Source organism: Cnephaeus nilssonii (assembly GCF_951640355.1).
Source record: "Cnephaeus nilssonii genome assembly, chromosome: 11".
Taxonomy (NCBI): domain Eukaryota; kingdom Metazoa; phylum Chordata; class Mammalia; order Chiroptera; family Vespertilionidae; genus Cnephaeus; species Cnephaeus nilssonii.
In genome coordinates, this window is record NC_137082.1 from 15,915,579 (window position 1) to 15,929,722 (window position 14,144).

The window sequence follows — 14,144 nt, forward strand, 5'->3', positions numbered from 1 at the left end:
GAATGGGTATGTGAGTAGTCATTGTAAAAGTCTTCCAACTTTTTGTTTGTGTGGAAATATTTGTAATAAAATTTTGAAACAAAATTAGAATAGGACATCAGTATATTTTTGTCATACTCTTCTTTGTCTTCGTTGATCTTTCTTGCAACAAATAAAATATTTGGTACATTGATATTGCAATCTTGTTATAACACAATCTCCCCTGTTCTGGCATTTGATGGGACATGACCACCATCTATGGAGATTAATATAAATTGCATAAACCCTTGTCGCATTGAACTCTGCCTCTAACTGGATCCTGAAGCATGAAGCTTTAGGATGGCGTTAAAACAAAACTCTGAAACTTGAGATCAGGATGTGGATTTATTGCTCATTAACTTTATAACCTTGGGAAAATCTCTCAGTTGTTCTGAGTCCCATCTTAATTCTCATCTACGGAATTAAAGCATTCTTCAGAGTGTTGAGAGCTGCTTTGTGTTCACCCCTCATACAGAACTATCTCTTAAAGCTGATTACTAAAAAGGCAAATGTATTTTCCCTTTATATTTTTGAAATTTGTTACATTATATCAAAGTTCTTATGATACATAAGGGACGTTCTTTAACATTAAAAAGTTCACATAAATATGCATAATGCTAAACTGGCCAGTGCTTCCATTAAAATTGGTATTTCTACTCAGTGGTGTGTGGTACCTATTGAACAACTGGCTCTGAAAAAAGGAAGGGAGGGAGGGAAGGAGGAAGGAAAGAAAGACAAGGAAAAGGTAAGGCAAAGACAAAAAAAAGAAAAGAAAAGAAAAGAAAAGCAGATGGTAGCATTTGCAGATTTCTGTGGTGTAAATACTTTCACCATGGCTAATTCAAGCTACCAATATGGATGTCGCTGAACATGGAGTTGAGAAGAGATGTGAGAGTTGGCCACGAACTGGCTTTTTGTTTGTTTGTTTGTTTGTTTGTTTTTTGTTTTTGGCTGTTGTTTAATAGGCAATTGGACTATCTGTATAGGTCTGTATTTTCTTTTTGTTTTTGTGGAAAAATTATTCAGAATATAGAAGTTATTTTTAAATTGCATTATATTTTCTGGCACAATTATGAAAATGCCTATTTTTCTTTAGATAAATTTGGTGTGACCCTGTGTAGCATATTACCAGCTGTATATTTTAAAGGAAAGTCTGAAATTGGTGATGGTGATTGGAAATTTCTATGTGACCCTATAGTAATCTGAACTTCTGTAGTGTTGAGGGAAGTTTTCTCTTTTCATTTTAGGCATTTTTGTTGCCTTCCTGTGACATAGCTGTAACAAGGAAAGTAGTCCAAGTGTACAGAAAGTGGATCCTCCAGGACAAACCTCTGTTCATGGAGGAACCAGATCAAAAGGAAGTTACCCAAGAAGATGCTGAAAAATTAGGATTTTCTGAGACTGACAGCAAAGAGGTAATATTTTATCACTTGTTTCAGTTGGGAGTATATATAGTTTAGTAAAGTACACCTGGCTCAGTCAGAGATCCCAGGCAGGCGGGTCTCTTTTTTTAATCATTTCCGATACTCTCAAGTTGCTGAGTTCTCTGAGGACCTGCTTCAGTGAGGCCGCCTTTGTGGTCTATTCAAGATAATCAGATATCTCCTAACCCTCAGACTAGGTCCACTTGTGCATTGCAGCTTCATTATCCACCATTGCACAAGAGTTGTTTAATCAACTATCGTATTTTACACATCTCTGTATGAGCCTAAAATGTCACTGCCTTATCGTTGACATGTTTAAATAAATAGCATTCTCAGAAAGTGGGTGCTCTCAGCAATGGACTTCGTAGTCTGTGTTTGATAAAGCTACAGGCTGGATTAATGTAAAACCACAGAGTGGGACCTCTTCCTGAACCACAAAAGAAACTTAAATCTTATTTATATTTCTGGCATGCAAATTTGAAACCTAGTCTGAGAAATTATTTCTAAAAGTAGATGTTTGTCATAGCAATTGACAGCAAACATTTAAAAATATTTGTAACCAAAGGCTTATCACTTTTAAATATCTGGATTAATTACACTAGAGGCCCAGTGCAAGAAATGCATGCACGGGTAGGGTTCCTAGGCCTGGCCGGCGATCAGGATCGATTGGGGCCTTCCTACCCCAGCTGCTGGCTATTGGTCGGGGCCTTCCTTCGTTCTGAGCCGCCCCCAGGTGGTCAGCGCACATCATAGTGATCGGTCGAACTCCTGGTTGGTCGAACTCCCGAGGGGACAATTTGCATATTAGCCTTTTATTATATAGGATTACATAGGATAATTTGACTTTTCAACTATTCAGGTCAGAATTAATAGACGAGCAAATGGAATTAATCACATATTTTAAAGGATAAGTGCTCATCCAGTCATTGGATGTTTGTTTCCTTTTTCAATACATGATAACTGACAGGCACTATTTTAGGTGCTGGAGACAGATTGGTGAACAAAATGGCAACACACACACACACACACACAAACCTTGCCTCCTAGAATCTGCTTCCCGTGAATTCTGCTTAATGTAGGAATTAAATATTCAAATATATACTTCTTCCCCTTCTGTTAACTTTTTTTTTTTTAAAGACTGCACCTGAAAGTTCCCGTCATAAGCGATCTTCCAGTTGGGGCCGAACATATTCCTTCACGAGTGCGGTGAGCAGAGGGTGTGTAGCAGAAGAGGAGAACAAGAGCGTGAAAGCTGGGGCCCAGGCTGTGTTGCAGGTATGCTGCCGGCTGGCCAGTGGCAGAAAGGCCCCCAATTGGAGTCACTGTGAACATTTGTGTATTGAGATAGCATCCTATAAAGTGGTATTTTTAGCCTCTGTCAGTTAACAGCTCTTAAATTCTCATTCTGAGTTTCCTTCCCGATCTCTCACTTTCAATTTATAAATAACTTTTTCTATTCAAAGGAGGTGTATGAATGAACGAGTTTTACATTTTAAAGAGGGATTACTATACAGTAAATGTGAAATGACTGAGATTTAAATCTTAAAAGTGCCTTCAGGACACTGATGGGTAATTAGTTACCTGGACTCTAATTTGCAAGATAAGTGTGGTTTATTATATAATCATCAGTAATACTCCTCTTAAAAATTGTCTGTGTTTATGAAGAATAATGAATAATGCAGTAATTTTAATAGTTATCTTAATGGGTTTATGAAATAGAACTGATGCCATTTGGAACATTGGAAAGAACAACTTTGGCTCATTACTTCATTTCCCCAGATCTCAAGATTTTATCTCAGAAATAGGGATTGAGAAATTACCTCTTGGTCCGATCCAGCTTGAGTTTGTTACGAGTATAAGTGAAAACACGGAGTGCCTCCCCTTCCTTCCCCTGGCACTTCACCCTCTATGCCCTACGCACGTTTACAGCTGCGTCCAGTTAGGCCTCCCACACCGAGCACAGGCGTGGCGTCTGGGGATGCTATGGGCAGGGCATTCGTGTTAACCAGTTTTCAATGACGCTGTATTGTTGTCATCTGTCTCTTGATAGGATTTCTTATCATGGAATCCTTTTTGTTTTCAAGTTAATTAGCAGTTTAATACCTTATCACTAACGAATTTTCTCATTTTTCATTGAAAATCAGCAAATCATTTGAAATGAAATTTTAAAAAATCAAGATGATTTCACTTTAGTAGCTTCAAAGAACTTTGGTAGAGCTCATAAATATAACCCGTGTCCTCACCAAAGAAATGCATGCAGGAGTCCCTGCTCTGAGTCCCTTGGGGGCCCCTTCCTCCTGGTGGGTACCAGATTGCCATCGTCAGCCATCCCGGTGTCAGCCGGGTTGCAGGTGCCAGTTACCTCTTTGGATTCAGAAGAGTGTTATTTCTTTTCTGAAAGGCTAAGTTACATCTACTTGGCTGAACCAAGAAAATAATTTTCTACTTGCTTATAGCACTATATTCTTAAAAAGTTTAGTTTGGATTTAAATGGCTGTTTTTATTCTCATTGTGTCCAGTACTCTGGCCCTCTGCTTGTTCCATTGGGAAAAAAAAGTGGCCAAATGGAGGTTTGATAAGATAGTACTCTTCTGTAGTTGCTTTTGATAGTCACAATATAGGCATAATTAATTTTTATTTTTACCTTACCAGAAACTAACATGGTCATAAGAAATATTCCTGTAGTTGGCATTTTGATGTTTTTTTTAAAAAGTAAAATGAAAGACGTATAATACTGGGTAGGGCAAAAGTAGGTTTGCAGTTGCTTGTATGGAAAATAGTAACAATAATGAATAAATAATACAAGAATTAACTTTGCATTTCGTGTACTCACAACTGTAAACTTGCTTTTGCCCCACCCCACCCCATATCTGAAGACCTTTGCATTTTTACTTGGGAATATGCAAAAGTTTCAAATTCAAATCAAGAAGCCAGTACATTGAATGAAAATGATCTGGATTAAAACATATCACCTAGGGCATACTTCTTTTCAAAACAGTCACTAAAACTGCTTTAGTTTGTGAGTCAAAATTCTTTGGTTTCTTTTTTCTTACTTGAAGGCTAGTAAATTCTTTCTCATTACTGTGATCTATTATCAACTATTATAGTGCTTATTTAGTAATTCTTCCTAGAAAATGGTGTCATCACACCTTTTAAATATTTATTGCAAAAGATAATTTTCGAGACTCAACATTTTAGTTCATACACTTGAACTAAAGTATGTTTGAAGTATGTTCATTTCTCAGATCAGTTTTTGCATTTGTTTTAAGATGTTGTGTTAATGGACTTCATCCATGGGTGAGCCAGAGAAGTTCCATTTATTCCCAGATATTTTGAATTTGTACTGTTGAACACAGAAGAAACCTAATATGGAATATAGCTCTAGATATATGGAGCAGATCCATCCTCATTACTGGATTGACAACTCAGAATTTCCTAAATTGAGGGTTCGTTAATGTCATCTGTCTAAATAGTAGCTCATTGTTATTTTATTGTAGTGCCCCTAAGCATAAACTTACCGCATGATAACCTTGGTTAGTGCTTCTCCTAATTTCTGCTGAAATACCCTAATGGTAGAGGACAGTAAACTTGTATCCTAAAGTTCTGAGGTAGAGCATAGAGTGGTCGGCTGAGTATCTAAATTTTTTTCAAAATTTGTTTTTATCTTAAGAACTAGAGGCCCAGTGCACGAATTTGTGCACCAGTGGGGTCCCTCGGCCTGGCCTGCAGGATTGGGCCGAAACTAGCTCTCCGACATCCCCCAAGGGGTCTTGGATTGCGAGAGGGTATAGGCTAGGCTGAGGGACCCCACCGGTGTACAATCAGGGCCAGGGAGGGACCACAGGAGGGCTCCAGGGTGTGTCCAGCCCGTCTCGTTCAGTCCCGATTGGCCAGACCCCAGCAGCAAGATAACCTCCTGGTCGGAGCATCTGCCCCCTGGTGGTCAGTGCATGTCATAGCGACTGGTCGACCAGTCGACTATCTGCCCCCTGGTGGTCAGTGCACATCATAGCGGCCTTAGCATATCATTAGCATATTATGCTTTGATTGGTTGAACGGATGACTGGACACTTAGCATATTAGGCTTTTATTATATAGAATTCACTTAGGTTTTATATTCTACTGCACAATATAGTTCTTATCGTAAAAATATATGCTCCTGGAAGACGTGCAATGTCGATCATATCGCTTTGGCTGTTTCCTGGCATGCCACCGCTCCTAGAGGCCCACCCTTGTGTGGTGCTGGCCACACTTTCTGTCAGCAGGTTGTTCATGTGCTGGGAGATTCAACAATAACCAGATTGTTCTTTCCAGCCACTTTCTGACCACAGTGTCCCTTCTTCTCCCCTTGTCCACCCCAACATTTCTCACCCAGAGGCAGTGATGCTATCCTATCGTTTTTTTGGGGGGGAGGGGATATAAAAAAAAGTTTTTCTGATTTATAAAATTTCTAAAGTCACAACAGTAATATGTAATAGTAATTTTTTTCTAGGAATGGTCTTTCAGGTTTCTCAGTATTTGAGTGATTTTAGGAGATGAATGAAAAAAAGTCCTGAGTATATGTTGGCACTGTATTTTTGCCTTAATTGAAATAACTCAAAAGTGATTCATTGGTAAAGTAAAATTGGTATTATTATCTTTAAGCAAAATTTGTTCATATTTATATGTTTAATATTTTCTAAAGTAAAATTTGTCTATTTTAAGGTGTTTTTGACAAATGCTGCGAATGTCTTTTTGCTGGAACCATGTGCTGAAGTCCCCATACTCTTGAAAGAACAAGTTGATGCTTGTAAAGCTGTTTTGATTATTTTTAGGCGCATGATAATGGAGCTTACAATGAATAAAAAGACATGGTAAGTTTATTTCAAATTAATTAGTATTATGAAACAGATAATTCCATTTTACAACATAATAATTAAAATGTTACAGCCTTCATTTATTATATGGTTTTACAAAGTTAACAATAAGATGATAATCAGTCTTTTGTAACAGTTTCTGTGAATTTTGAAGAAGGTAAGTATTTAGTACTTTGATAATTCATTTATTTTAATTATTGGTTTTAAAAATGTTCTTGAATTAAGAGTAAGTGGTCAAATTGCTTTAATGACAGACTTTTCCATTTTAAACTGAATCAAACAGTTTTGTGAAAAAGCAGTATAACTGGGGTGTTATAGTATCATTCCTCATAAGCCCAGGACAATTTGTTAATTGCTCCAAAATGCTGTTAAGTGACTTTTATTGCTTCAAACTTGAAGTTTTAAATTCATTTGGAAAAACAGTTATTTTAAACTAGAGGCCCAGTGCACGAAATCCATGCATGGGTAGGTTCCCTAGGCCTGGCTGGCGATCAGGGCCAATCGGGGCCTTCCTTCCCCTTGGCTGCCGGCTGGGCCTTTCTTCGTTCCGTGCTGCCCCCTGGTGGTCAGCGCACGTCATAGCGAGCGGTCGAACTCCCGGTTGATCGAACCCCCAAGGAGACAATTTGCATCTTAGCTTTTTATTATATAGGATTATTATATAGGATGATAAATTGTCAGAGTGACTGAAAAAATAGTGCAGCCAATATGCTTATGCGAATTGTTTTCATTTTCACCCTTTGTTTTTGTTTGGTGTTTTTTTGTTTATACCACCCGTAAAGGTTAACAGTGCATTAGGTCTTTTCCTACAATGAATAGGAAGCCATATAATATATCCAATGTGCTCTTCTTTCACAATGGATATCTTCATAGCACTTCAGCTTCTGAGGTGTTCTTAAACGTTCTCAGCCACAGACCAGAGCACCTCAGTGCCACTTCCTAATCCTTCTCTTCCGTAATGCATCGGACAGACAGCCTCTCAGTTCAGTCCATCCTTTTCATGTTCCTCTCACCCAGCCACCATCCTGAAGCAGACAGCCTGCCCTTACTGCTCACCTGGCTGTGGTCTCCGTCCACCGAGGCCACTGCAGGCCGCACCGGTGGCACATTCCTTCCTGGAAATCTTGGGGGCCTGTGTTACCAGGCCTGTGTGCTGGATGCCTTTTCCAGACATCCTCAAGTCAGCACAAAGGGTCCTTTGGAAGGAGCTGTCTGCAGGTTGTGAAGCCATAGAAACGAGGCAGGACTGAGCTGGCAGGGGCCCTGGGGCCATTGAGTCCAGCTCTTTCTTTCTCAGACGAGGGAAGGGTGGGCCTGAAGGAATTCTGTCCCGCAGAAAGTTCACTAATACAGAAACTGCAGGTATCAAAATGATTATTTTAAGATGTAAATTGCACTGTCATTTTCTAAGACTTTTAAACTTAACACTGCCAAGAAGCAGATGTTAAAACTGTAAATATTAGAGTGATGAATAATATGATTTAAAAAAAGTTAAATACTGTGTCAGTAATGTTGAAAGTGATGAGAAATACTGGTATGCTTTTAACTCCAATATCCACTCCTTGATACTGCAGTTATAGCAATGGAATTTTTTATGTATTTTTCTTTGAAAACTCTATGAATTCAGTATATTATTGTAATTGTAGTATTTTTTATTTTTGATAATCTTTTAAATGAAAATTTTAGGAAATCAAATTAAGCACTTCTTCTCTGTTCCCTAATAATTCAGAAAAATCCAGGTAAAAGTATAAAAAAACAAACTATAGAAATAGATAAAAATACCAAAAAAAAAAAAATAGTAGAGAAAGGGATGTGCCTTTTTCCTTAGTATATTTTCTTATGTATTTTAGAACCAGACAATTCCTAAATTCCTTTCCTTCCCATCCCCTTTCCTCTCCCATCTCTTCCTCTATCCAATAAAGAACAGCTGGCTTCTGCTTGGCGGGTATTGGGTAAACTAGACAGATAATGTCCCTGCCCTCGGGAGGTTTCCACCCTTGTAGACTGAGACATATGGACACAGAAGCCATTTTAGTGGTAAAAAGTGCTAAAAAGAATAAGGAAGCTGTGCAGGGCAGGGGAGGTTTTTCATCAGATGTCAGGGAGGGCCTTCTCGAGCAGAGCCCTGAAGACAGGGAGAGGGGGGCCACGGGGAGGTCCGAGGGAAGAGCATTCCTGGCAGAAGGAACCACAAGTGCCAAGCGCAGTCTGTTCCAGGCAGGATGAGATGACAGCCAATGTGGTAGAGTGGACAGAGGGAAAGGGAGAGTGGGAGGGGGTGAGGCAGGGGCCAGCCACAGCCAGGTTGCTCGGGGCCTTGCAGACCACAGGAAGGCCACTGGCTTCCTCTCTGTGTGTGAGCAACAGTGTGACACAGGTCTGATTTATGCTTCCAAAAGATCCCTCTGACGGCCATGTGAGAAGAGACAGTACAGTGGGTGCAGCACAAGACTGTGGCCATAGGTGATGGCGCTGTTTACACTGGGGCTGTAGCCTGAGAAGGTTAATGAGAGTCAGTGTCATGTTAAGAGAAAATACTGTCCCAATATGCAGAAATATGAGACCAGTATAAAGGCACTATGGTTTAGAGATTGCTTTGTCTGACCTATACTACATGGCGTTGCTCAGCTCTTGATTTTATCACTAAAGAGCAAGATAAACAAATGGGTAGTGTGTAAGATCTCAAAGGAGACGTTAAAAGGAACTGAGGTGGTTTCCCTCAGAGAACAAATAGCCCTTACACACAAAAGGTAATGTGTTCTCAGATTCCATGGAATTCGGGATAAAAGGTGAGCAGGCACTCTGATGGGAAGAATGTAACAGCTGTAAGAAGGAAATATGCCCTTTCGCCTTATCGCTGTTATAATTAGCAGTGCTAGTCTGTCTCTTTATTGCTTTATACTCTTCACAGACCTTTTACATAGAAACCCCTTTCTGCAAGGTACACTGTGACTGAGTTGTGACGATTGCCACTGCCTCGGTTGTGCCCTGGGCTGCAGACAGCATCTTCCAGGCACAAAGCTCCTCAAAGTGGCCATCGGTGACCTTTCCAAACCTTCCTACCTTAAGAGTAGTGTGGAGTTCCGTTATACTATGCAGCTGATTGCTTACCCCCAAGTATGAAGACCAGAAAGTCAGTTTTATTTCCTATCACAATGAGAGACAGGAAGACCTTATTGGTTAAATAAAATAATGGATGTGAAAATTAAAGGGTGATGCATACGTTCAAATAGGCACAGATGCTCACTGAGTGCCCACCTCAGTCGGAGAAACAACTTGTCTCCCTTGTTGTAAGGGGAGAAAGTCAGGCCACGATGATGCCTGTTTTATCCTGCCTATTGATGTGGGCATAGGAGGCATATTGTTAGAACTGCTGAAACCTAAGGTAGCTTATTTTTACAGAAAATGGTATTCATTCCAATTTTTAATACTTTCAAGTAATACATATATATCACTATTGCTGAATTCTTAAGAGGATTTCTCGTACCTATAAATTAAAATGCTTTGGAGATGTGATTAATATGAACTTTTATTTTGGGTGGCCCAGGGAACAGATGTTGCAAATACTGCTCAGGATAACAGAAGCTGTCATGCAGAAGCCAAAGGAAAAACAAATAAAGGACTTGTTTGCCCAGAGCTTGGCAGGGTTACTGTTTAGGGTAAGTCTTTTTTATTAAAACACTTCAAATGCACGAATTGAATCAGATTTTAGAGCAAAGTAGTTTTAATCCCTGAGAATTTTAAGAGTAAAATTAAAGTAACTTAAAATTTCCAGAAATCTTAATTAGAAATTTTCCTTAGTTTTGCCGTGAACGTTGTAATCTGTTCTTTACAATTAAGTTTAGACCTTCCTACCTCTTCGCCATTTACTTTCTTTTTTTTATTTGCTTGAGGTTGGTAGAAATTAGGAAAATACCAAGAGCTGATGGCTCTGGTGGAGGGCTGGGTAGATTTGAAGAGTTAAAGGATGAGCAAAAGCATGGGAATGGGAATAAGGTCAGGGAGCAGTTCACGCTATAAATAAAAATGTGAGAGCCATTGGTGTGTTGGACCATTGTGTTTGAAGCCACAGGACTGGATGGGATCAACTAGGGCAGTGGTCGGCAAACTGCGGCTGTTTGGCCCCTTGAGTGTTCTAACGCCACTTCTTCAAAATAGACTCGCCCAGGCCGACTTCTGCGCATGGTCCACGAAGTTTCAATTGCACTGTACGTGCGCTCCCGCACGTGGTATTTTGTGGAAGAGCCACACTCAAGGGGCTAAAGAGCCGCATGTGGCTCGCGAGCCGCGGTTTGCCGACCACTGAACTAGGGAGAAAATTTGTATCATAGAAGGAAGAGGGCCAGCTCCATGATTGTGAAGGAGGGGAGCCAGCCAAAGATGCTGAGAGAGAGTGGTCAGGGAGCTAGGAGAAACACTAGAGGAGCCCATGTCTGGGTGCCTGGAGGACCAGTATTGGGTAAGAGGAGAATCGACAATTGACCATTGATTTTGATGATATGTAGGTGGTTGAGAATGTTCTAGGAGAACGAGGCCCTCTTGGTGTGGGTGGAGGAGAAATTTGAGAACTGGGCAGTGGAGTAGCAAGTATAGTCAAGGCTTTGCAGAGGTACTGATGTGGAAGGGAGGAGGAAACGAGAGCGAGCTGGAATGGGCAGCATGATTAGAAGGCAGGGGTTAAGGCCATTGGTATTAGAGTATGGTTGCTTGCCAGTGGGGATGGTCCAGTGAGAACAAGATAGTCGGGGGGGAGGGGAAGGCACTATAGAAGTGAAGTCCTAGATAAGGTGAGGAAGGCTGTTTTGGCCTTAGGTGGGAGCAGAGAGCCAAGGAGATGTCTGTTTTTTGCATCTCACATGATAAGAAGAGTCAAGAGCATTTAATATCACCCCAAGGGAGAGAGATGAGAAGGCAGATGATAAACAACTGCCTGGAAAATGGAAGTTTTAAAGGTCCTGAGGGCGCTAGCCTATTGTAACTACTAGGAAACACTAATATTTATGGGATGCATAGAATTTATGAAGCATGTCTGAAAGAAACAAGTGTGACAGGGGAACAATGTGACATTCTACACAAAGGCATTAGTACAGTGGATGGGCCTGACTGAGTACTTTAATATGGGAAACGTGGATTATCAGCTGGAAGGGGCAGTTACAGGGGAAGTTAATTTCTCTCCTCAGTTGATGTGAAGGTGATTTTGGAGGATATATATTAAGAGCATATCTAGAATACAGGTAAGGTATATAAGTGAAGATGCTAAAAAAAGAAATTAGTCCTTCATGCAAAACAAATGATTCCCATTGTAACATAAGAAAACACAACTGTTCATATTAATTCTTAATAATTTAACATGATTGAATGACCTTGACTTGATGAATAATGTATGAGGGGGCTACAGAAATAATTGGCACGTACTAGTCACTTGCCTTCTGAGTAGTATAATCACTTGTACTCTGATTGCCTTGCCTAGTTATTGGACACATGAAGTGGTCTACACATCCTTCTGTGAGTGCTACACTTTACTGTGCCCTGGCCTCAGGGTGTACCAGCCACTTGCTTTGATGTCCTCCTGGAAATACAGACACTCTGTTCACTTTGCTCTGACTCTCCTGGAACGCCTGCTTATCTGTCAGCACCTTCTTGATCTCTCAGTCCTGATGGGACTGGGGCTGCCAAGTGGCAGGGACTGAAGCCAAGCGCAGGCTGGCGGGTGCTCAGACTCATTCATCACCCGTTGCCTGTCTGTGCATGTGTGCATTGGAACTGAGTGTGAACTTGTCACTGAATTAAGCAAGACTATTGTGGAACTATGTTTTTTGTTTGGTTGGTTGGTTTTGGTTTGGGGGAGAAAATCCCTCTCATTAATGGAGAAATCTTGTCGGGTCTTACTTGAAGATTAGTTTTAAGTCCACGGTTATTAATGATTTTGTTGTTATTATTATTATTTTGGCAACAGTTAGGTGGTTCAAGAAGAATGCTTAAATTCTGAACTAAACATAAAATAGTAGTGAGAAGATGAGCTTCGGGGAGTTATATTCTGGGTTCTGATCCCAGCTCTGGCATTTCTGGCTGTGTTGCCTTGAGCAAATCACTTCACCTTTCTGAGTTGTCTTCTCTAATCTGTCACAATCAGAAAAGGATTCCTTCCTATCTTGCCAGATTATCATAAGAATGAGAGCAAATTCATTTGGGATGTATGATTATTTGTTGATTTCTGAAGTGCTTTTGTGAGATCCAAGGTGGGAGAAAATGTGAAAAGTCTGGACAGAGCTGCCAGGCAATCAAGTGGGTATAATCTTAGACCCATAGTAAAATTAAAATATGACATCTAATTATTATCCACTTGGCCATGTAGTCTGTCTACAGTTGCCAGATACTTATTTTTTTTTTTAATTTGAATAAGGAGATTACTAAAAGGGACAGGAAATTTTAAGTTGCTATTTTCCCTTTATCTTTTTCTAATTTCCTTTTAGTGTTTCTCCCCGCCCGCCTCCCTGTCCATAAGTAATTGCGTTGGCCAATTTTCTTCAAATGATAGTTGAGTTTTACTTAGTTTTAAATATTTTCTAAATAATGGTGATTGTCATAAATGATGTTTTAACCTGTTGTTAGTGCTAACTCTGACCTTGTGCTTGAAGCTCTTAAAATATATCAGGAAATTTGGACTATGATTCTTCTATTTATAGTGTGAGCCATTACTTTACAATTGTGTTGTCTAAGTGTGGGAGAAACTTAGAAAGTGGTTGTTTAGGAAATGTGTGTAAGAAAAAGAGTGATTTATGAGAGAAGGTATTTTTTATACAGTTTATATGCCAAGGTATATTTGATGAAACATGAATTTCAGTACTAAAGGAACCTTGCAGATGCTTTTTATTTTTAACAAGAAATATGACTCTAGAAAAGCCAAATAAATTGCCCAGGTCACAAACCAAGATAGGGACAGAAGCTAGAGACTGGGGCTTTCTTTCCCTTTTCCTGTTCGAAAAGGGTAACCTATTCCAAGGGTACCCTGCCTTCATGTCCAAAGGTGCCACTCAACACCCACTGATTATATTTTATGGTTTTGCTCTGTGTGGCAGTGTTGTTAGTTGTGAATTATAATAATGATTCAACAGGTCTGTGTACACATTTGCAAGATTTGCTGAGATGCATTTTATAAGTTACTAGAGGCCTGGTGCATGAATTCATGCACGGGTGGGGTCCCTCGGCCTGGCTGGCGATCAGGGCTCATCGGGGCCATTTTGCCTAGTCCCCATCATGGCCAGTGGGCCAGGGGGAGGGACCACGGGAGGTTGGCTGGCCATGGGAGGTTGGCTGTGGGAGCTCACTGACCACCAGGGGACAGCTCCTGCATTGAGCATCTGCCCCATGGTGGTTAGTGTGTGTCATAGTGACTGACCAACTTGTCATTTGGTCTACTGGTCATAACGGTTGCTTAGGCTTTTATAGATATAGATAGGAAATCATTATTCTGTGTTTGTTTTATAATTAGTCAATTAAGTGAAGCCAATGCTAGATTCTTAATATAGGGCATCTCACCACACTGAAACATCTGCTTTTAAATCGGTAGCTAGTGCTGTAATCCAATGAGAGGCTGAGTCCTGGTAACATTGCCAGTCTCTACTTTCTCCTCTTTACTCAACATTATATTTTGGATCTACTATTTATGAAATGTATTATATATATGCACTTTTTGGTAATGTCCTCAAACTACTTTTGAAAATAGAAGTGTAAAAATGAATAAACAGAAGCTAACATTTTAGTCATAATAAAAATATATAATAAAATTATTTTAATTTTTTATTTTGCATTGTACTTTTTTATCCTTACCTGAGGATATGTGTTT

At 39.9% G+C, this 14,144-nt stretch overlaps 1 protein-coding gene across 4 annotated transcripts in view; it reads left to right on the forward strand.

Annotated features, from left to right (window-relative positions):
• The window catches only part of RALGAPA2 (Ral GTPase activating protein catalytic subunit alpha 2), a 294,639-nt gene that overhangs the window by 75,332 nt on the left and 205,163 nt on the right, over positions 1-14,144 (forward strand). For all 4 annotated transcript variants that reach the window (XM_079784888.1, XM_079784887.1, XM_079784885.1 and 1 more), the window contains exons 11-14: positions 1,266-1,433; positions 2,580-2,717; positions 6,147-6,295; positions 9,846-9,957. In XM_079784888.1, coding sequence (XP_079641014.1) covers positions 1,266-1,433; positions 2,580-2,717; positions 6,147-6,295; positions 9,846-9,957 — 567 coding nt within the window. The remainder of the gene's footprint in view (positions 1-1,265; positions 1,434-2,579; positions 2,718-6,146; positions 6,296-9,845; positions 9,958-14,144) is intronic.